Source organism: Lithobates pipiens, unplaced genomic scaffold, assembly GCF_037356315.1.
Source record: "Lithobates pipiens isolate NorthernLeopardFrog02 unplaced genomic scaffold, aLitPip1_a1.2 Scaffold_8, whole genome shotgun sequence".
Classification (NCBI taxonomy): Eukaryota; Metazoa; Chordata; class Amphibia; order Anura; family Ranidae; genus Lithobates; species Lithobates pipiens.
In genome coordinates this window covers 575531037-575554030 of record NW_027507903.1, presented here as the reverse complement: position 1 = coordinate 575554030, position 22994 = coordinate 575531037, and the positions used below count along the sequence as shown (strand labels likewise).

Here is a 22994-nt window from a genome sequence, read left to right as displayed (position 1 = left end):
TGCCACAACATAACTTCTAGGCAACTCTTACTAAATCTGTCCTTTAAAGCATTTGTAAATTTAACTAAAAAAAGGTCCCCATACTAACACATTCTGTCAGACTTGCCTAAAGACCAGATCCCTCCAATGGCATGCTGTCACCTCTGACAGCAATTCCACCTTTACCTGATCTTCCTTCCGGGATCACGGGCTCCGGCCGTTTAACCACTTTCAGACCGGACCATTTTGCTGGTAAATGACCAGAGGTCTTTTTACAATTTGGCACTGCGCTGCTTTAACTGGTAATTGCGCGGTCATGCAATGTTGTACCCAAACAAAATTTGCGTCCTTTTCTTCCCACAAATAGAGCTTTCTTTTGATGGTATTTGATTGCCTCTGCGATTTTTTTATTTTTTGCGATATAAACGTAAAAAGACCGAAAATTTTGAAAAAAAAAAGATATTTTCTACTTTTTGTTATTAGAAAAATCCAATAAACTCAATTTTAGTCATACATTTAGGCCAAAATGTATTCAGCCACATGTCTGTGTAAAAAAAAAGTCAATAATTGTATATTGGTTTGCGCAAAAGTTGTCACATCTACAAACTAAGGTACGTTTTCTGGAATTTACGCAGCTTTTAGTTTACGACTGCCTATCTCATTTCTTGAGGTGCTAAAATGGCAGGGCAGTACAAAACCCCCCCAAATGACCCCATTTTGGAAAGTAGACACCCTAAGGAAATTGATAAGTGGCATGTTGAGCCCATTGAATATTTAATTTTTTTTACACAAAGTTGTATCTAAATGATATATTGCTCACACATGCTATGGGCATATGTGAAATGACACCCCAAAATAAATTCTGCTGCTTCTCCTGAGTACGGGGATACCACATATGTGGGACTTTTTGGGAGCCTAGCCGCGTACGGGGCCCCGAAAACCAAGAACCGCCTTCAGGTTTTCTAAGGGCGTAAATATTTGACTTCACTCCTATTACAGTTTTGAAGGCCATAAAATGCCAAGATGGCACAAAACCCCCACAAATGACCCCATTTTAGAAAGTAGACACCCCAAGCTATTTGCTGAGAGGCATGTTGAGTCCATGGAATATTTTATATTTTGCCACAAGTTGCGGGAAAATTACAAACTTCTTTCTTTTTTTTTTTTCACAAAGTTGTCACTAAATGATATATTGCTCACGCATGCCATGGGCATATATGAAATGACACCCCAAAATAAATTCTGCTTCTCCTGAGTACGGGGATACCACATATGTGGGACTTTTTGGGAGCCTAGCCGCGTACGGGACCCCGAAAACCAAGCACCGCCTTCAGGCTTTCTAAGGGCGTTACAGTTTTGAAGGCCATAAAATGCCAAGATGGCACAAACCCCCCCCAAATGACCCCATTTTGGAAAGTAGACACCCCTAAATTTAGGGGTACACTAGTGAGACTAGGTAATAAATGGCGGGTGCCCTGAAACTATAAAAAAATAACTAACCAACCAGCGTCACCTGTAACAGTTATATGGTGATCACTGGTGAAAGGGTTAACTAGGGGGCAATCAGGGGGCTTTATGCGGTAGTATATGGGGGTCCCTGGCGCTATAAAAAGCTGCGGCGAACCTAAATACCTACCTGCCTAACTAGCGTCACCTGTGACACTAATACAGCGATCAGAAAAACGATCGCTTATTAGGCTGGGTTCACACTGGAGCGATGCGGGAACGCCACGAATCCGCGGCGGGTTCCCGCATCACATGCCTCCCGGCGGCAGTTCACACTGCCCTATGCGAACTGCTGGGAGTGTCAGTGAAATGTTAATGACACCCCCAGATCAGTTCGCATATCGCAGTGCGATCTGCAAACTCGGATCGCATGGTGTGAACACCCATGCGATCCGATTCTGCTGCGGACCAAAAAAAGGGTCCCGTGCGAGTTTGCGGCGGGTGCGACACGAATTCAGCCATACTATCTGTATGGCTGAACTCGAATCGCACAGAGATCGGATGTGATTTGCACTGCAGTGCAGTGCGAATCACATCCGTTCTCATAAACCGCTGCAATGTGAACCCAGCCTTAGTGACACTGGCGACGGGGGGTGATCACGGGGTTAAACCTTTATTGGGGGGGTTAGGGGGGTACCTTAGAACTAAAGGGGGCTAACCCTAACTGCCCTAACAGTTATTACAGTCACAAATGACACCCGCCGGGTGATCAGGGGGTTAAACCTTTATTAGGTAATAAATGGCGGGTGCCCTGAAACTATAAAAAAATAACTAACCAACCAGCGTCACCTGTAACAGTTATATGGTGATCACTGGTGAAAGGGTTAACTAGGGGGCAATCAGGGGGCTTTATGCGGTAGTATATGGGGGTCCCTGGCGCTATAAAAAGCTGCAGCGAACCTAAATACCTACCTGCCTAACTAGCGTCACCTGTGACACTAATACAGCGATCAGAAAAACGATCGCTTATTAGGCTGGGTTCACACTGGAGCGATGCGGGAACGCCACGGATCCGCGGCGGGTTCCCGCATCGCATGCCTCCCGGCGGCAGTTCACACTGCCCTATGCGAACTGCTGGGAGTGTCAGTGAAATGTTAATGACACCCCCAGATCAGTTCGCATATCGCAGTGCGATCTGCAAACTCGGATCGCATGGTGTGAACACCCATGCGATCCGATTCTGCTGCGGACCAAAAAAAGGGTCCCGTGCGAATTTGCGGCGGGTGCGATGCGAATTCAGCCATACTATCTGTATGGCTGAACTCGAATCGCACAGAGATCGGATGTGATTTGCACTGCAGTGCGGTGCGAATCACATTCGTTCTCATAAACCGCTGCAATGTGAACCCAGCCTTAGTGACACTGGCGACGGGGGGTGATCACGGGGTTAAACCTTTATTGGGGGGGTTAGGGGGGCACATTAGAACTAAAGGGGGGCTAACCCTAACTGCCCTAACAGTTATTACAGTCACAAATGACACCAATGCAAAAAAAAAAAAAAAAATGACATTGGTGTCACTGTGACTGGGGGGCAGGGGTAATTGGGGGGTGTGAGTGTGCCTGGCATGTTCTACTGTGTAGTGTCGTGTTGGTGCAACTCACCGATCCTCTCTCCTCGGTGTCGGAACGAAAAATACCGACACGGAGGAGAGATTACATCACTTCCTCTCCTGTGTTTACATTACAGGAGAGGAAGTGATGTCACGGAGCATTTTCATTCGTCGGGAGCGATCGCGAGGGGGTGGCCATGAATGAATGGCCGTCCCCTCGTCCGGGATCGCTCCCGAACGAATACCGACCGCCGCAGGCACCGATCCGCGGGCAGGCAAGGACGTACATGTAAGCCCTTATGCCTGCCCGTGCCATTCTGTCGACGTACATCGTCGTGCGGCGGTCGGGAAGTGGTTAAATGGCTGAGCCACAATACTGTTATGCATGCGCACAGAGACCGCATGAGTATGCCATCCCATCAGAGTGCATGATGCTTATTTGGGAAATATTCATTTTACCTACAGGCAAGCTGTATCATAAAATTACCTGTAGGTAAAACCTGCGAAGTGGACTTTAAGTCCTACCAGCAGTTTGTGGTTTGGTAACTAATACTATGAATGGCATTGCTAAGACACCGATGACTCTCCTTGTGTGGTTACCTTTTAGGCCGGGTTCACATATGTGTGGCCGCAGGTTCGTGCCTGGGGTCTGGTGCGTGTCTGTTCGTAGGTTCGTGCCTGGGGTCTGGTGCGTGTCTGTTCGTAGGTTCGTGCCTGGGGTCTGGTGCGTGTCTGTTCGTAGGTTCGTGCCTGGGGTCTGGTGCGTGTCTGTTCACCGGTTTAGATGTGATTCAGGTCAGAATTTTTGCCTGAAATTTCACCTGACCCACACCCAAACGTGCACAGGCTGCACCCCGGCCACCCTGGACCTGTGTGAACTGGCTCCATTGAGAGACGGTAAAACTCGCCTGTCATGCGAAAAAACCCACATCCAATTTGCATATATGTGAACCCAGCCTTAAGATAAGTGGGTGGGATGTTTGAAAATACTGATGTATTGTAATTCGGACTGTGTGTGTGTTTGTGCACATGTATAATCTTCTGGTTATTACCATGACCTTGTGTAGGAATTTTAATTTTATAGTTTTCATTCCTGGGTGTGTTGGTTCTTTTACTTGTAATACTACAGCAAGTTTCAGCTAAGAAAGTGTGCTTAACTTCCCTGCTGTGCGCCTACACAAACCAGATGTTGGTGAATGGGGATCATGTGGGTCACAAGATGGAGGTAGAGAAGGGAACAGACACGGATGTCCCATTTATGTCTGTTTTTGTTCTGATCCAGCCCAGCAGGAATTAGTCTAGGATCCCCTTCTAAGACTGAACAGAGGGTGTCCATGTGAATGGGGCAGAAGAGATTTTGCAGTTCTTGTCGGAAGCAAAGTGAGCATGTTCTGTGGCAGTACATCAGTTTGCCACATTATGACTAAAGTGATTGTAAAGATTTAAACTTCTTTTACTTTTTTTTTTTTTTTTTTTTTTTTTGCACAGAGCGCATCCGAACCTCCTCTTCTGAGGTCCCTCACCAATGCTCTTGGCGGCTCCTCTTTTTCTTTGAGTGCCCCGCATAGGAAGCTGCTTGCTATGGGGTGCTCTTGAGGTCTCGAGCGAATGCTGGGCTGTGCGTCTATAGACACACGTAGAGTGGCTCCGCCCTGCCCCTGCTCCCTCCTCACAGGAAGCAGCTCTTGGATTGACAACAGCAAAAGCCAGTGGCTCCTGCTGCTACCAAGTGTCCTGTGATAAGTGAAAGAGGGGCCTGAAGGATCAACTTTTGAAAGGGCTGTTTTCCTTGTGTTTGTTAACCCCCAAAAAATGTCATTCAGTCCCTTAAAGCAGATTAAACGGCACAGTGCTTGTGCTATGTAATCTGCTCCCCTCTAAACTTAAAAAAAAAAACCCTTCCTGTATCCCCTCACTGTACTAACCACGAAAATTGGGGCTGCTGAGCCCTGACCACCGTGGTCAGAGTGCATCCCTCTGTCATCCGCAGATATCCTCTCTGTTCTGCTCTCTCCCCCTCCTCCTTGCCTGTCGACTCACCCCCCCCCCGTGTGTGTGTGTGTGTGTGTGTGTGTGTGTGTCTCTCCGTCCCCGCCACTATTAAAATTTTAAAAACCTACAATGGTCACTGCCAGCCCCTCTATTAGAGCCTGGCATACCACACTAAGTAAGTATTTTCTAAAAACTCAGCCACTTTACAGCTCCGAGACAGGGCTTCTGCGGGAGATCTTGGCCCCTCCCACAGAAGCAATGTATCGGAGCTATAAAGCGGCCACGAGTCACGTGACCGGGCCTGAAGATTGCTCTAAATAGGTATTTACAGTGCTCGTTTATAGAAATGACTTGCATAGTGTGGTATGCCAGCCCCTTAAAGGGTGGCTGGCAGTGTTTTTTTTAAATTAGACTTAACACTATTTAATGTAGAGAATGCATTAGGGCAATAAATCTTTTTACCTTTACAACCACTTTAATATTTGTGTGGATAATAGTACCTTCATATACTCTGTTACCCACTCTGTATATATTTTCTTATACATCTGATTTGTTTTTAATTGATGCTGTCAGGTCTTCTGTATGTGTTACATGTGACTCTTCATGGTATAACAATTGTGTTTTCTTGCTGTAGAAACACGCCCTGATGGAACAAGTGGCTCACCAGACCATCGTCATGCAGTTCATTTTAGAACTGGCTAAGAGCCTGAAGGTGGATCCCAGAGCCTGCTTCCGCCAGTTCTTCACCAAGATTAAGGTTAGAGCGTGGATTATTAGATGTCCTGAGCCATGGGTACCTTAGTACAACAGAAAGAATAGAAAAAAAGTCAGATGACCGCACACCACTATCAAATAAAATGCATCTTCTTGTTTGTAACTTGTACCTACAGGTAAGGCGGCATACCTGTAGGTACAATGAATATCTTCTAAACTGTGCTATTCACACTGCATGCAGCGGGTGACGTTGCGGGCACATGCGCTCTGAATGGACGGGTTGTAAAATCTTTGCTTTGTTTCTGAGCTAAGCTGGCTGAATGGTGTGCATTTCCTTCTCAAACCCCAACGTCATTGCAAGACACACTAGTGTCATGGGGACACAAGGGTGTCGCATGTGAAGATCCTTCAGGGGGCTTTCTTTAGCAGTGGCTTGAAGTTTCTACAAATTGGGACAAGTGGGAGCCTTTTTTAATTATTATTTTTTCTGTGACAGGATCAGTTTTTAAATTTTGGTAATGGAAAAAGTTAGAAAAGTATAGCTAACCACTGTAAACTTGTGCTTGATTTTGGAAGTTCTTTTAAAAAAATCTCCATTTCTCAGACCGCAGATCAGCAATATATGGACGCGTTCAATGACGAGTTGGAATCCTTTAAGGGGAGAGTCCGGGAGAGAGCCAAGGTGCGGATAGAGAAAGCCTTGAAGGAATATGAGGAAGAGGAACGGAAGAAGAGGCTAGGCCCAGGAGGTCTGGATCCTGTAGAAGTTTATGAAACGCTTCCTCCTGTAAGTAGTAGTTTTAATACCCCAGCCATTAAAGAATACGTAAATGTGATATTTTTAATTGATTGTATTTATGTTGAGTTCCACTGAGTGCTGATTTTTAAATTGCCAACTTTTCCTATTCCTGATATGTGCCTGATCTGCCATGTACCTGTATGGAAAAGTATCCTGTTCTGTTCTCTTTGTATTTCCATTGTGTAAAAAGCCCTGGTGTTCCTGCCAGTCCCTCTGCTTTCCTATTAAAAAATAAATAAAAAACTGACCACAATAGGCAGGAGAGCACACCGTAATCCGTTTTCTAGCTGTGCTGAGAACTCAGTCTGCTCTCCTTCAATGATCAGTATTTTCCCAATGCCTCCCCTGCACAGTCATTCACTGGGAAGACCAGTGTGCTGGTGTTTCTCCTCCTTTAGCTGTCTGAGCTCCTTATTCAGCTGAGAACAGAGCATATGTGATCACTTAAAAAAAAAAAATAAAAAAGGGTATTTTTAATGTTTTATATATCTATACACAAATATTTTACACTATTTTAAATGGAATGGGTTGTTTTACAAGGAGAGAGTTTACATGTACTTTTATCTCCAAAGCTTTCATCTTTTCATATAAGACCAATGTATTGTACGGATGGAATAACTGTATTCTATGAAATAATTTTGTTGACAAATAAGATGTACCAAAGCAAGCAGTTGGACAGCCAATAATGAACACCCACTAGGAGGGTTTTTGGGAGACTCCCTTTGTAGGGGTGCAACAGATCGCCACAGATCCACATTCCGAACGGGTCACCCTGTTTGGCTTGGCACACTACACGATCCACGGAGCACTCTGCTGATCGCATGGCTTTGGAAAGGCGGCCATCTTGGTACACCTGGCTGCGGCCACTGTCTCGTCCGGAAGTGATGTTTCATCACCGCCATCTTGCTACACCCCACACTAATGCACAGTAATGATAGTGAGAAGGGGGCAAGCGGACATCTTGTTACACCCACCGGAGTTTTACATTTCTCAGTTGTTTTCAACACAAAACTGAGCTTATATGCTTAAATACAGTGTTTGTAAATCCGAGGGACTGTTTAGATATTACATTTTAAAATTGGCAGCAAACCTGCTGTGACCTTACATGATTGCTAATGTGACAGAACACCTCTGATTTTCACATTTAACATAACCAAATTTTGTTACACTTTACACTTAAACATTACACTTAAGACTTTTTTTTTTTTTTTTTGATGCTCTTTTCTGCAAACTTCAGCAGGGAAAAGGCCTACTTAGGCCCCCTTCACACTTGTGTCACTTGGGACTGCAAAGTTGTATTGAAAGTGATGCCCCATGATTTCCAAGAGTACCGTTCAGATCTGTGCGACTTCAAAGTAGTCCCTGTACTACTTTGGTCCGACTTTGATGCAAGTTGAGGTCCATAGACCACAAGTTTACACAGGAATTCCCTGAAATCGCATCAAAATCGCAAGACTTTCAAGTCTCAGCAGTGTGAAAGGGGCTTTAGCTCTTTTTCTTTGAGGCTGGGCAGTAGGGCTGAGCAACTAATCGGCTTAATCAATTATAATCGATTATGAAACTGGTTGTCAACTATTTTCATAATTGAATAGTTGGTCAGCCGATTAGTTGGCCTCAGAACCCAATATTTGTTTACATATCAGGAAATAGAGCTCAGCATACCACTCATGCATGCCAGTATACACCGTGCAGCACACATACAGCCCAATACACCGCCCATACAGGTCAGTAAGTGCCTGAGAGCCTGTGAATGTTGAGGAGCAATACAGAGGTCGCAGTTGTGACCCAGTCCCATGCTGCAGTTGGCATGTGCAGTTCCTCTTTACACCTGGATAGGAGGAGCGACGGGGGCAGCTGCATGAACCTTTCATTTCATTCTGCGGCTGCTGAATGCCACTTTTCCTCCCACAGGCATTCGGCAGCTACCACCACTCCAACTCCTATCCAGCTTATTTCTGTTCCCCACTCCCCTCTCCTGCTGGCTGCGGGGGATTGGTCAGGATGGATGGAGAGCTTGTCTAAATGAATAGCCAGTGTACCGGTCACTGACTCTGTCCATAACTGAAACATAGTAAACTGTGTGCAAAATCACACTGAACTCAAGCAAAAATCTGCATGAGAATCGCACCCATTCGCATCACATCAGACTAAAACCTAGAAGCTGGTCAGATACTATGCATGGTTGTAGCAGATTCTGTGTGCACCAGGTTTATTAAATCTCTCCCTTTTTTTTTAAAGCAAAAATCCAAATTTTTGTGACTTACAGTAAATTGGGCTTTATGATGACAGCATGTTTCCAACAATAAGGGTTCAACTGGTGTGAAAGTCTAGGATCTTCATGCCCACTAAGTAGCAGCTGTCGGCACACCACCTGTTCATCTGTCTGAACTGGTGGGCACAGTGCATGTTCGCATGTCGCAAAATGTGCCCTGCTGCAGCCTCTGTCATAGCTGTCAAGTGTTTATTGCTAACAAAGTGAGTGCAGCTCTATGAATGTAAGCATCTCCAAAACCTAAATCTGTGTAATGTACCGTATATACTCGAGTATAAGCCGAGATTTTCAGCCTCTTTTTTGAGGCTGAAAGTGCCCCCCTCGGCTTATACTCGAGTCACCGCTGTCTGACTGCCCGAACAGCGTGTCGAGCAGACAGACAGCGGCCATTCTACCTTTCAAAAGCCGCGCCTCCGGCTCCGCCTCCGCCTGTGATAGGCGGAACACTCAATTTCCCAGCAGTCAGTGTTCCGCCTATCACGGACATCGGCTCATCCTCGTACTACGGACGAGGATGAGACGATGTCTGTGATAGGCGGAACACAGACTGCTGGAAAATTGAGTGTTCCGCCTATCGCAGGCGGAGGCGGGAGGCGCGGCTTTTGAACAGGGGAATGGCCGCCAGGGCGCCGACGAAGAGCGGCGATCCTGGCATGGGACGACACGGAGGCTCGGGACGGGACGACACGGAGGCTCGGGACGGGACCGGACGGAGGCTTGGGACACAGGTAGGCTGGACACACAAGGCTGCACGGACACACACACACACACACACACACACACACACACACACACACACACACACACACACACACACACACACACACACACACACACACACACACACGGACACACACACACACACACAGGGAGGGATGGATGGATGGACACACACACACAGGGAGGGATGGATGGATGGACACACACACACACACAGGGATGGATGGATGGACACACACACACACACAGGGATGGATGGATGGATGGACACACACACACACACACACACACACACACACACACAGGGATGGATGGATGGATGGACGCACACACACACACACAGGGATGGATGGATGGACACACACACAGGGATGGACGGACACACAGGGATGGACGGACACACAGGGATGGACGGACACACACAGGGATGGACAGGCATATCTCACCCTCGGCTTATACACGAGTCAATAGGTTTCCCAGTTTTTTGGGGGTAAATTGGGGGCCTCGGCTTATACTCGGGTCGGCCTATACTCGAGTATATACGGTAACTGTAAGGGAACCTGACTACATATGTGACATTGGCAGAAGGGGAAAAATAACTGAAAATGAGAGATTGAAAGAGTTTGTGTGGAATTGCCATAATTGATTTTAGTATTAATAGGTTTGTTAACAGCCATAATATAAGCTTTTTTTTTTTCTTTTTTTTTGTATTTTATTTCCAACAGGAATTACAGAAATGTTTTGATTCAAAAGACATAGAGATGTTGAAAGAGACAATCAGTAAAATGGACCCCAAGGTGAGTTAGGGGGGTGTAATGGTAGCGGGGGAGTGTTAACAGGGAGATATCATCTCTATCGCTATCATCTCTATCGCTATCATCTCTATCGCTATCATCTCTATCGCTATCCTCTCTATCGCTATCCTCTCTATCGCTATCCTCTCTATCGCTATCCTCTCTATCGCTATCCTCTCTATCGCTATCTGCAACCAGCACAGTTCATTGATCATCAAACAAAAATATAAAGAGTCCAAAATTCAGCACTTAAAATTTGTCATTAATCATGTATATGGAAGTTCTGTCATTGAAGAGATGGGGAATATGAAAGACCCTTCACCAGCTTCAGTGTGTATGAAACAGCACACCACACCCAAGTGAATCCAATCTGCTTACCAGAAAGTAATGGTAAAAAAGCATGTAATCATCACAGAGGATCAAGATGTCACACTCCAAATACTGCAAACTGATCACAGGGAATTTCTAATCCAGACCACATATAGCCACCAGCTCACCAAACCCCAAAACAGGGATACATATGATATATGCTCATCAATGACAAGTTACCCAAATGGAAACAAAATAAGGCAGCAAAAGTGAAGCCCATAAGGTATAAAAACAGAAATTTATTGTAGTCCACTTACAGGTAGTAGAAAAATAATTGCATCATGATTTATAGTAGAATATATACCTCATGATGCCTTTATTTTTCTACTACCTGTAAGTGGACTACAATAATTTTTTGTTTTTATACCTTATGGGCTTTGCTATTACTGCCTTATTTTCTTTCGATTTGGGGAACTTCTCTTTGATGAGCTTCTATCATATGCTTCCCTGTTTTGGAGTTTGATGAGCTGGTGGCTATATGTGGTCTGGATTATGGATTCCCTGTGATCGATTTGGAGTGTGACATCTTGATCCTCTGTGATTTATGATTACATGCTCTTTTACCATTACCTTCTGGTAAGCAGATTGGATTCACTTGTGGTGTGCTGTTTCATACACACTGAATCTGTTGAAGGGTCCTTCATATTACCCATCTCTTCAATGACAGCACTGCCATATGATGACAATTTGAATCGCTGCATTTTGGGGTCTTTCACACTTGGGCGTTGGCGATAAAGTGTTACTTAGCGCCTTTTCGGGGGCTAGCAGGGTGCTTTTAACCCATGCTAGCATCTGAAAAAGGGGTTAAAAGGGTCACAGATGAAGCTGGCCATTGATTTCAATGGCAGGGGCGGTTTAGAAGTGGTGTATACACTGCTCCTGCACCACCCAAAGATGCCGCTTGCAGCATCTTTTTTTCCTCTCCTGCAAGCGCACTGCCCCAGTTTACAGAAGCTTTTCAGGCACTATTTTTAGCACAAAAAACGCCTGCAAAAGGCCTCAGTGTGAAAGTGGGCTAAAGTCTGTCTCAGTTCAAACAATCTAGAAAGACCTGCTGTGTGTTAAAGCCCGAGGTGCGCTGGCAGGACGTCAGGAAAAGTCCTGCCAGCAGCTTCTTTGGAGGGGTGAAGGAGCGGTGTGTTTACCTCTCCTCCACCACTGCTCCCCATTGAAATCAATGGGGCAGCGCGGCTATACCACTAGAAAAACAGAATGCGGGCGGTTTTAACCCTTGGCCGCTAGTGGGGGGTTAGAAGCGGCCTGCTATCGGCCTGCGTGTGTCTGTCTGTCGGTCGGTCGGTCCGGCCTGCGTGTGTCTGTCGGTCCGGCCTGCGTGTGTCTGTCGGTCCGGCCTGCGTGTGTCTGTCGGTCCGGCCTGCGTGTGTCGGTCGGTCGGTCCAGCCTGCGTGTGTCTGTCTGTCGGTCGGTCGGTCCGGCCTGCGTGTGTCTGTCGGTCCGGCCTGCGTGTGTCTGTCGGTCCGGCCTGCGTGTGTCTGTCGGTCCGGCCTGCGTGTGTCGGTCGGTCGGTCCAGCCTGCGTGTGTCTGTCTGTCGGTCGGTCGGTCCGGCCTGCGTGTGTCTGTCTGTCGGTCGGTCGGTCCGGCCTGCGTGTGTCTGTCTGTCGGTCGGTCGGTCCGGCCTGCGTGTGTCTGTCTGTCGGTCGGTCGGTCCGGCCTGCGTGTGTCTGTCTGTCTGTCGGTCGGTCGGTCCGGCCTGCGTGTGTCTGTCGGTCGGTCGGTCCGGCCTGCGTGTGTCTGTCGGTCGGTCGGTCCGGCCTGCGTGTGTCGGTCGGTCGGTCGGTCCGGCCTGCGTGTGTCTGTCGGTCGGTCGGTCCGGCCTGCGTGTGTCTGTCTGTCGGTCGGTCGGTCCGGCCTGCGTGTGTCTGTCTGTCGGTCGGTCGGTCGGTCCGGCCTGCGTGTGTCTGTCGGTCGGTCCGGCCTGCGTGTGTCGGTCGGTCGGTCGGTCCGGCCTGCGTGTGTCTGTCGGTCGGTCGGTCCGGCCTGCGTGTGTCTGTCGGTCGGTCGGTCCGGCCTGCGTGTGTCTGTCGGTCGGTCGGTCCGGCCTGCGTGTGTCTGTCGGTCGGTCGGTCGGTCCGGCCTGCGTGTGTCTGTCGGTCGGTCGGTCCGGCCTGCGTGTGTCGGTCGGTCGGTCCGGCCTGCGTGTGTCTGTCGGTCGGTCGGTCCGGCCTGCGTGTGTCTGTCGGTCGGTCGGTCCGGCCTGCGTGTGTCTGTCGGTCGGTCGGTCCGGCCTGCGTGTGTCGGTCGGTCGGTCGGTCCGGCCTGCGTGTGTCTGTCGGTCGGTCGGTCCGGCCTGCGTGTGTCTGTCGGTCGGTCGGTCCGGCCTGCGTGTGTCTGTCGGTCGGTCGGTCCGGCCTGCGTGTGTCTGTCGGTCGGTCGGTCCGGCCTGCGTGTGTCTGTCGGTCGGTCGGTCGGTCCGGCCTGCGTGTGTTTCGGTCGGTCGGTCGGTCCGGCCTGCGTGTGTCGGTCGGTCGGTCGGTCCGGCCTGCGTGTGTCGGTCGGTCAGTCCATGAAGGAATACAAAGCTTCCGCTTATTGGCTGAGGTGGGTGGATGGCATCAATCTCCACCTCGGCCAATCAGAGGAAGCTTTGTATTTAGTCATAGAGCACAAAGCTCCCCGGGAATGGCTGAGCATCGGTCAGTCCAACTCGATTTTGTTCTGGGAGTGAAATGGGAGGTTCCCACCCCACTGCTGGAACACAGCGTTGTAATCTGCTATGATTTGTGTCTTTTTAGATTAGCCCAGGGCTCAGTTGTAATTCAGGTGCTCTGTAACCACAACCAATGCATGATGTATGGTTATACATTGAAGTATGTTTCTCTTTACACTCTGCAGGAAGCCAGCATTTACATGAAGCAATGTGTTGACTCAGGACTCTGGGTTCCGAATGCCAAAGATGGCCTGGGCGCTGATTGCGCAGAAACAGAACCTGTTTATGAAGAAGCCAAGACCGAAACGGGCAATCAGAGCACAGCGTCATAAAATGTCCAGTCTTGGAGTGGGGGGTGGGGGGTGTGAAGAGAGAGTGTCCTCTCCAAAGCAGCAGTTGGAGCAATATGGTGCAATAGAATTAGCAAGATCTCTTGTGCAAGCTCTGGGGGGGTGGGGGGGTGGGGGGGGGGAGAGATACAGCAAATACCATTAACCTGGAAGGGGAACAATGCTCTGGTGATGTGGGCAAAGCAGGATACACTTCAAGTGTAAAATGCCATATATTCCCAAGCTCCATGATTTATTGCAGGTAGTAAAATACATATTTGTTTATTTTTTTACCCAGGAGATTGTGATTTTTAAAATAATGTGGGTTAAGATCACCATCCTGGGAGTTGTTAATGAGCATCTGAACTCCTTAGAGCCAAGCATGCAGATTGGGGACAGATTACCTCCATATTTTGCTAGTTTGTTGCGTGTAAACTAGCCGTTGGGACACTTTTAATCGGTGTCCCATGCGGCTGTGAATCCTTAGCCTGTCCTGCTTTTATGTTTATTGTTACAGCACTGAAAATAACATAAAGTTACTTTTTTCACTGTACTCCTCTGTGTATTTGTTTCATTTAACATGTGTACTGCCCTGTACACACGGTCGGACATTCCGACGACAAAATCCATCAGATTTTTTTTTCTGACGGATTTTGGCCCAAACTTGTCTTGCATATACACGGTACCACAAAGTTGTTGGAAAATCCGATCGTTCAGAACGAGGTGACGTACAACACATACAACGGGACTATAGCTTTTGTCTCGTAATTTATTCTGAGCATGCGTGGCGCTTTGTCCGTCTGTGTTTTCTACACACGATCGAAATTTAAACGGATTTTGTTGTCAGAAAATTTTAGATCCAGCTCTCAAACTTTGTGTGTCGGAAATTCTGACGGAAAAAGTCAGATGGAGCCCACACACGATTTTCCGACAACACAATCCGATCGCACATTTTCCGTTGGAAAATCCGACCGTGTGTACAGGGCATAATTCAGTAGCCAATGTTAAAGGGTAAATATATATATGTGTGTGTGTGTGTGTGTGTGTGTGTATATGTATATGTATATGTATATATATATATATATATATATATATATATATATATATATATAATATACATATATACAATCTCACACACACACACGATTTAAAAAGTCTATACACCCCTATTAAAACGTCAGGATTCTGTGATGTAAAAAAATGAGACAAAGATCAATCATTTCAGAACTTTTTCCACCTTTTTTAGGTGTCCGTTTACTGCTCCGTTCGGCATTCAGAGAACATCTCTCTCCTCTTGATTCCAGTTTTATGAAGCCGTGTAGATCACTTCTCCTCCTTTTATGAAGTGAAGCGATCTACAAACAGTGGAGAACGTCCCCTGATACTGGAATCTCATGAGACATAACGAGATTACAGTACCAGGGATTCAATAAAATACTGAGGTGTCCGTTTAGTAACTACTTCTGGATGGCCTCACGCAGATATACTGCAGCAGAAGGGCACGTACAGGCAGATTAACGTACCTGTACGTTACCCTTTAAGAGTAGGCTTGAGATCGCACTCCCGGGAGCTCCGTGAGTGTGATCGCGGACTCCATATCTATCCGCAGTGATACCCGCGATCGTCTCATGGTGAGGAATAACGGAGAAATGCTGATGTAAACAAGCATTTCCCCATTCTGCCCACTGCCCACTGACACTGATCACCACTCCCTGTAATCTGGAGCGGTGATCAGTGTCCTGTCACACACAGCCCACCCCTCCACAGTTAGAATCACTCCCTAGGACACACTTAACCCCTACAGCGCCACCTAGTGGTTAACCCCTTCACTGTCAGTCACATTTACACAGTAATCAATGCATTTTTAATTGCACTGATCGCTGTATAAAGCTGAATGGTCCCAAAATTGTGTCCAATGTGTCTGCCGTAATGTCGCAGTCACGATAAGCTGATCGCCGCCATTACTAATAATAAAAAAAAAATTATAAAAATGCCATAACTATCCCCCATTTTGTAAACTTTTGTGCAAACCAATAAAATACTTATTGCGGTATTTTTGGTAAAAAAAAAATGTAGAAGAATATGTATCATTCTAAACTGAGGCGGAAAAAATGTATATTTTTTGGGGGGATATTTACTATAGCAACATTTTTTTTCTCAAAATTGTTGCTTTTTTTTGTTTATAGCGCAAAAAATAAAAAACGCAGAGGTAATCAAATACCACCAAAAGAAAGCTCTATTTGTGGGGGAAAAAAGGACGTCAATTTTGTTTGGGTACAACGTTGCACGACCGCACAATTGTCAGTTAAATCAAAGCAGTGCCATATCGCAAAAAATGGCCTGGTCAGGTAGGGGGCAAATCCTTCTGGGGCTTAAGTGGTTAATTTACATTCCGGCACAGTGCCTGTGTTCTGTATGTCTGGACTCCTGGGCCTGCACAGGAGTAAGGTCACCCCGCGCCAGCCAATGAATATGGCTTCATCTTGACACCCAGAAGAAGCCAAGTAAAAGATGTTGATGAGGGATGTTGGATCATCGAAGAAAAGGTGTAAGTATTGTGGGGTTTAACGTCGCTTTCGGTTTGGTACTCAAGACTACTCAATGTGGCTTTACTTAACAGTCCTAATAGTATGCCACTAGGTGGCAGTATATAAAAAAAAAACTGAAATAGCACAGTACATGCCAAGCAATGGGTTGGATTTGAGGCAGGTTTGGCAAACATTACTGAAGTTCAGATGCTGAATATGAACCCCATTTGAAGTCAATAGGAGCCAAATGACAAAAACTAGTAATGACCAGTTTCTGGGCTAATGCAAATATCATCAAACAAATGGCATTGGAGGTAGGTGGGCACTGCCCTGGGAAAACATGTACCAAAGCAAAAAAGTAATTGAAAAAATTAAGTTTGGCATGGAGTGATTTAAAAAAATAAAATGTAATAATGTTAAAAACAAAACATGTAAAATGCAAAATTCCTTTAAAAATGAGAGATGCCTTAAAAGGATAAGTATACCTTTTTGGAAATGTTTTTAGGGTAGAACAGGTAACATGTTCCCACTGCTGCAACCGCTCCCCACTGCCTTCTCTCCCTGTAACAGCAATATGGGGAGAAGTTCCCGGTCTTAGCTGTCACTTTTTGAAAACCAAATTCTGTGTATGAATGAACTACAAGTCCCGACAGACATTGTGAAAGCTTGTCGTTTTCAATGCACTACCAGAGCTCTGTTCGGTGCCGGGGTAGTTCATTGAGTCTTCCTGTCAGTGTGAAACTGCTTGGCCGTACAGTACTGACAGTCTGCAGGAGACCTACGTGGCATCAGGGATCATCTGATCACTGGTGCAATGCTTTCCAGGTGCCTAAAAGTGAACTTATCCTTTTAACTTGCCTGTGAAGTGGCCCATGCAACCTGCTACAGCAAAATTAAAAATTACAAAGGGAAATAAATGCTGGTTAATTTGCGGGTAAATTACCGCTCCTGGCTGCTTCCTTCTGTTAGTAGAAAAAAAAAGTGGCCTTGAAGTCCCCTTATTTATACTAACTAGACCATTAACTTAATTGAAGGTCTGACAATAGATGTTAATGTTAACCCATGCAAAAAGAGAAAAAAAAAAAAAACTGCATTAGGTCCACTCCAAATTTAATTTCAGACAAGGGTCTGGTATTCCTCTTAGAGGAAGAAAACCCTGATGGGTTTAACTTCCTCTTCATTTCCCTGCATTGCATAGTAGCCCATTATGTGTCACTTACCTGAAACCGAAGCCTGCGATGTCACCACTGTCCTCTCTTCCATGAAGCGTCCATCTTTCTTCCGGGTATCGCGGCTCCGGCGGAGTGATTGCCGGAGCCGCCTGTCAAAGCATGATCTAAAAGGAGTCTAAAGTGCGCCTGCGCTGTTATCTACGGCACATGCGCCATAGACATTGGGGATAGCCTTTTTTGTAAAAAAAAAAAAGTGGATTCCCCCAATTCCACACAAAGTCTATATCAGACCCTTATCCAATGCATGTAGACTGTTGTGACCCATCCTCCTGATGCCTACAGTGTGCGGGCTTGTTAATATATACCGTATTTATCGGCGTATAACACGCACCCCAAGTTTAGGAGGGAAATTTAAGGAAAAAAAAAAAACTTACATTTAAATGCCCATTAGTGCAGCCTTATCAGTGTCATATGCAGCCTTGTCTATCATTGCAGCCTTGTGCATCGTTGTCCCTTTTGTCAGTGTTCATTTCAGATTTTATTTTTAAAAATGGCGTCGCAGAGATACGCCCGGTAGTTCTCGGCGGTTTTCAGCTGCCGAGAACGGCTGAAAGCGGCCGAAAGCCGCTGATAGTCGCCCAGAGGCTCAAAAATCGCAGAGGATCGGCGTATAACACGCACCTGCAATTTTCCCCTGATTAAGGGGAAAAAAGTGCATGTTATATGCCGATAAATACGGTAGTTAGGCTGAAAAGACACAAGTCCATCTAGTTCAACCAAAAATAAAATATGATGCGATATATCCGCAGGCTTCACTGCAGTGCTAACCAGGAAGAGAAAATCTCCTAACACAATGTGCACTTTCAAAAGAATATATAAAGCTAAAGACAGCAGATATACATGTAAAACTTATGTAGGGAGATTTGTTTAATCTCTGTGTATCTGAGGCTGTTCATTTCACTGGGTATATGTGAGTATTTATATACACTTTAATATAAAATGAAAAAGAGAAAAAAAATCCCACAATGTGCATTCCTATGACAAGATCTGCTCTTGCTCATTTGAATTGCATGACCTTTTTTGCACCCTGATGCTGAAAAAATAAAAGGGTGGGGCCTTCTGGGTGTCGGTGAAATGCTGGGCTCAGGCAGCAAAGAGGTGTTTTACTCTCTAGTTCCTTTCCAGATGACTCTGCAGCAAGATAAGAACACAGAATGGCTTACAGCAAATCTTTCTACAGTGGGTGTGCTGAGGAGGGCTGAATGTTCTGTGTTTGAATCTGGGTTGCTTTGTCCCCCCCCCGGGCCCTGTGGTCTGTGTGTCCCCTCCCCAATCATGCAATTCGGGGAGGGGAAGTTTTTTCTGTGTGCCCCATTCACACCACAGCACTGGTGTGATGTACAGCACAGTGCAGAAAGTAATATTGCCATGCAGGCTAGTGTGACTGTGAACCTAGACTAAATAGTTGAGGGGAAGTAAATCAATGATTTGTATGGCTCTGCCCACTTTTCTGAAATGAGGATTAATCTTATTTTTGGGATGTGATGGAATGAAACGTGTATCTTCTGTTCTACAATGGCTTTAAGCTGGCCATAGGTGGCTCTTTTTTCAGCTAAGGAGTTGAAGAAAAAAAATTAAATAGATTCCTACATACACACAAAAATCCTTATTATGAACCTTGAAACGGCCACACCACATGTTTTCAGAGAGTCCTGTATTTTCCTGGCAGTTGTGTCTGAAATTTTAGTTGGTCTACCTGACCGTGATTTGGTTTCAACAAAACCTATCACGTACCAGGTGCTGGAGGCCAATGGAGAGAGGGCTTCCTTTGCAGCTAAGGTCCGGACTCCCCGGAAGGTGAGATAGGAGGAGTCGGGCACAAAGTAGCACAGGTCGCCTGTGAAGTTGCTTGCAGAAAACTCAGGAATGCTGCTGTTGGGATGAACAGAGTCTGCAGGCAGGTGGCACCTGTGAGGTGAGACAAGTCTGTAAAGTCACTGAGAGAGAGTAGTCAACACAAGCCGAGATCAGAACCAGGTTTAAAGCAGAGCAGACAGTCAGGTGGAAGCTGGGTCAAACATAAGAAGCAGGAAGAGGGTATCTGTGAGACGAGCCGGGGTCAGGGCCTGGAGATAGGCAGACAGGTCAGGAACAAGCGGAGTCAGAACTAGGGAACACAGGAGCCAGGAATCACAGGTAACATGCTGAGATCAGTCAGCAACTTCTGACACTGTTTCAATTCCCTATAAAGGCCCATGTGATGTGCTGCTGGGGACACTGGGTCCTAGAGCCCTTCTCCTGTTGTTGGTGCCCTGACAGATGCTGGGTCCTAAATACCTTTTCCTGCTGTCAGCGCCCTGACAGAACCCATTTTCCACTTCTTCATTTAGAGTTTGAACACTGCTGATTGGCATTCTCAGTTGCTTGGATATTTTTTTTTATCCCTTTTCCTGTTTTATACAGTTCGACTAGCTTTTCCCACAGATCCTTTGACAATTCTTTTGCTTTCCCCATGACTCACCATGATCCAGAAACATCAGTGCAGCACTGGATGAAAGATGCAAGGGTCTGTCAGGAGTCCAGAAACTCATTGACCTTTTATATACACACACATTAATTACAAGCAAACAGATCACAGGTGAGGATGGTTACCTTTAACAACCATTCAAACCCCTTTGTGTCAACTTGTGTGAATGTTATCAGGCCAAAATCACCAGGGTATGTATGTAAACTTTTGATCAGGGTCATTTTGGGTAGTTTCTGTTGTGATTATGATTTAAAAATAGTAAACACAGTTAATTGATAAATGGCTTCAGCCAAACACTAACCATGAGTGAAAGAAATGTTATTCATATTCTCTGAAAAATGGCCAAGAAATCATAAATTCTGCCAAGGTGTGCAAACTTATGAGCACAACTGTATATGCATTTTATTTGCACAGCTGGCTTCCTTCCTTCATTACTTCAATTCTGCTACACAAGCGACTAGCAGTCAAGTTATTAAATGATTGATCCCTTTTGATAGTTTAGTATGGCAATGTAATTGCATAAAATAATAAAATTGCATAAATATTGGCAATTCAACTCCACAGAATTATGGAACATTAGAGATTAATTGCCCTAATGAGAATTTAAGTTTTAGATATACCCCTGTGGGACTATTCTAATAAGACTAATTTCAGCAATTGCTTACAAAATTCAAGCATTTAAAGCAGCAACATGCACAGTTTAAATATATAGATTATGTGAACTGTTTTACATACCAATGTTTTTTTGACTCCGTTTAGACAGACCAAGTAAAAGCTGGCAACACACATTGTTGTAGAACACAGCCCAAGGATGCTGACTGGGCAATAAAACAGCAGTAGATTGAGTCATCATTCTGCTCTGTCTTCCTGTTTTCATGTTTCCTAACACAAGTGCAGAACCTGATTGGCTCAGAGTGTGGGTCCCCCTTTCATAGTCTGTAGAAGGGGCAAATAACACGTAACGTGTTACAGCTTATCAGATCTTAAATGTGGTGACTGCTTTAAATTTCAGATGATTCGACATCCATGCCCATCAGTCCATCAAGAACAAAACAAAAGTGAATATGTTTTCATCTTCCAGATTTAGCTTGAGGTGATTATGGCTCTATTAGTTCAACTGAGTCCTTTTTTTATCTTTTATTTCCCGGAACCCCGAAAAGCTTGTCCTGAAAATGTACAAATAAAAAATAAAAAACATACCATAGACAGTACTCAGTTGTGCCTTTCATCTTTCACAGACCTCTGTCTCCATGACCAAACTTTGTACCTGCTTTTGCTGCAAGCTCTGGCCTCCCAAGCTGGCCAAGTTTGGATCCAAGTGTCGAGGTAGTGGGGCACCCCTCTTCTTTAAGTGGATGAATGTCCGTCAGGCTTCAAGGCTACCTGATTCCGGGACATCCAGGGGGTACAGGTTGGTGTTTCATTTTCTTCACTCCACTGTATGCCTTTCAATCTGCCCTCTTCCCCACAAAGTTTATGGGATCTGCCAGCAGCGCTGTGACATCTGCTTGCCTTGAGGAGCTTTGTCCCAATGCCTGTGCAGAAGCAGTTTTGGGGTTTCTACTCTAGCCTGTTTACAGTTCAGAAGAACAACAGCGCCATCTATCCTGTCCTGGAGCAGGAGACTCTAAACTTCATCCATTGGGTTAAGACGTTCTGAATGGAACTGACTAGGTTGATCTTTGGAGGGGGATCTCATGGTGTTTGTGGACATCCAGGGTGCCTATTTACCTACCCCTATCTTTCCCATGAATTAGTGATTTTTGCAGTGGGCAATCATTTTCAGTTTGTCATTCTTTCCTTCAACCTGTCCAGAGCTCCTTGCATCTTCATGAAAGTGATGGCCCCTGTCCTGGCGCTGCTTCATTCTGAGGTTGACCACATTGTGAGCTATCTAGATGATCTGCTCTTTGAAGAAATGGTCTGTCTAGACGCTTTCTGACAATGTTAAAACAGACAGTGCAAGCACTGCAGAATAATGATGAGCTGAACTGCCCTGGGTTCAGTGACAACTGCCTGTAAATTCACAGACAGTTTGTGAAAATCTGTGATCTTTTACAGCTGTCCATGAATGTCCATTACAGACATATGTAAAATGTCCGTAGAAACCCTACAGAAATTGCAGCCAGGGGTGGTGCCAGGAAATGCATACGCTCAGTGGTCCATTCATCTTACAAAAAGACAATTTTTTTTTCCTGCTGTCCTGCCGTGGCCACTGACAGCTCTAGTGCTCAGTTGCTAGGATGGACCAGTGCCCTAATACCCAACCACATGCTTGCTCTACCCCCAACAGTCAGAGGAGGAGGATGAAGCATCCTATCCAGAGTCTGGACCTGCTGCCTGCTGCCAACGGGATGTAAGAGGGGTTGTGCGACTGGGGATCCTAAGGTAAGGGAGGAGTGAGGAGGTGTCAGGAACCATGAATCAGACAGACACAGAAAATGCAGTAAAAACCACACCTTTTAATATAATGGTAAAAATTGTACAAATCCGTAAATGTAGTCAAAACGCAGTCAGGGTACAGTAGCCAAATCGAGTAGTCAGAACAAGCCAGTAAATCAGGAAGCCGGCGATCAGCATAGTCGGAGGCAGCAAACAGGATCAAGAACCAGAAGGGACATCATCCAGCAAGTCTTTAACAGGAACACAGCAGAGAGTCTCCAGATAGGTTTGAACAAGGAGAAGGCCTGGAAGGAATGAACCAGGCAGTTTAAATACTCAGAAGGGGCTGGCTGACGAGCAGGAAATGATCACCAGGTGAGCCATTGTGGAATGATGTGCTGGCAATTAACCAACAGCTGAGCATTGAGAAGGGAGGGCTGAGCCCAGGCCTGGCAGGAGGACACCGATATAAGGGGAACTCTGCAGACTCAGGGGTAAAAGTGAACTCTGATGAAAGGGAGTCTTTGATCATCAGTGCTCCCCTTACATCAGATTTCCCAGCATTCTCCCTTAAATCAGGGTTCCCAGAGCTCCCTTTACATCAGAGTCCACATTGTTCCCTCTTACAATGTAAAGGGGAACCAGCAAAAAATCGTTCTGTCACATAAACCACATGGAGTCAACATGAAGAG

General features: G+C 45.9%; 1 protein-coding gene across 1 annotated transcript in view; it reads left to right on the top strand.

The window, feature by feature from the left end:
* CDC37 (cell division cycle 37, HSP90 cochaperone) overlaps positions 1-14246 on the top strand; it is a 59855-nt gene extending 45609 nt beyond the window's left edge. The window contains exons 6-9 of the mRNA XM_077470220.1: positions 5662-5784; positions 6346-6528; positions 10258-10329; positions 13550-14246. Coding sequence (XP_077326346.1) covers positions 5662-5784; positions 6346-6528; positions 10258-10329; positions 13550-13696 — 525 coding nt within the window. The 3' untranslated portion in view covers positions 13697-14246. The remainder of the gene's footprint in view (positions 1-5661; positions 5785-6345; positions 6529-10257; positions 10330-13549) is intronic.
* Positions 14247-22994: the final 8748 nt, after the last annotated feature.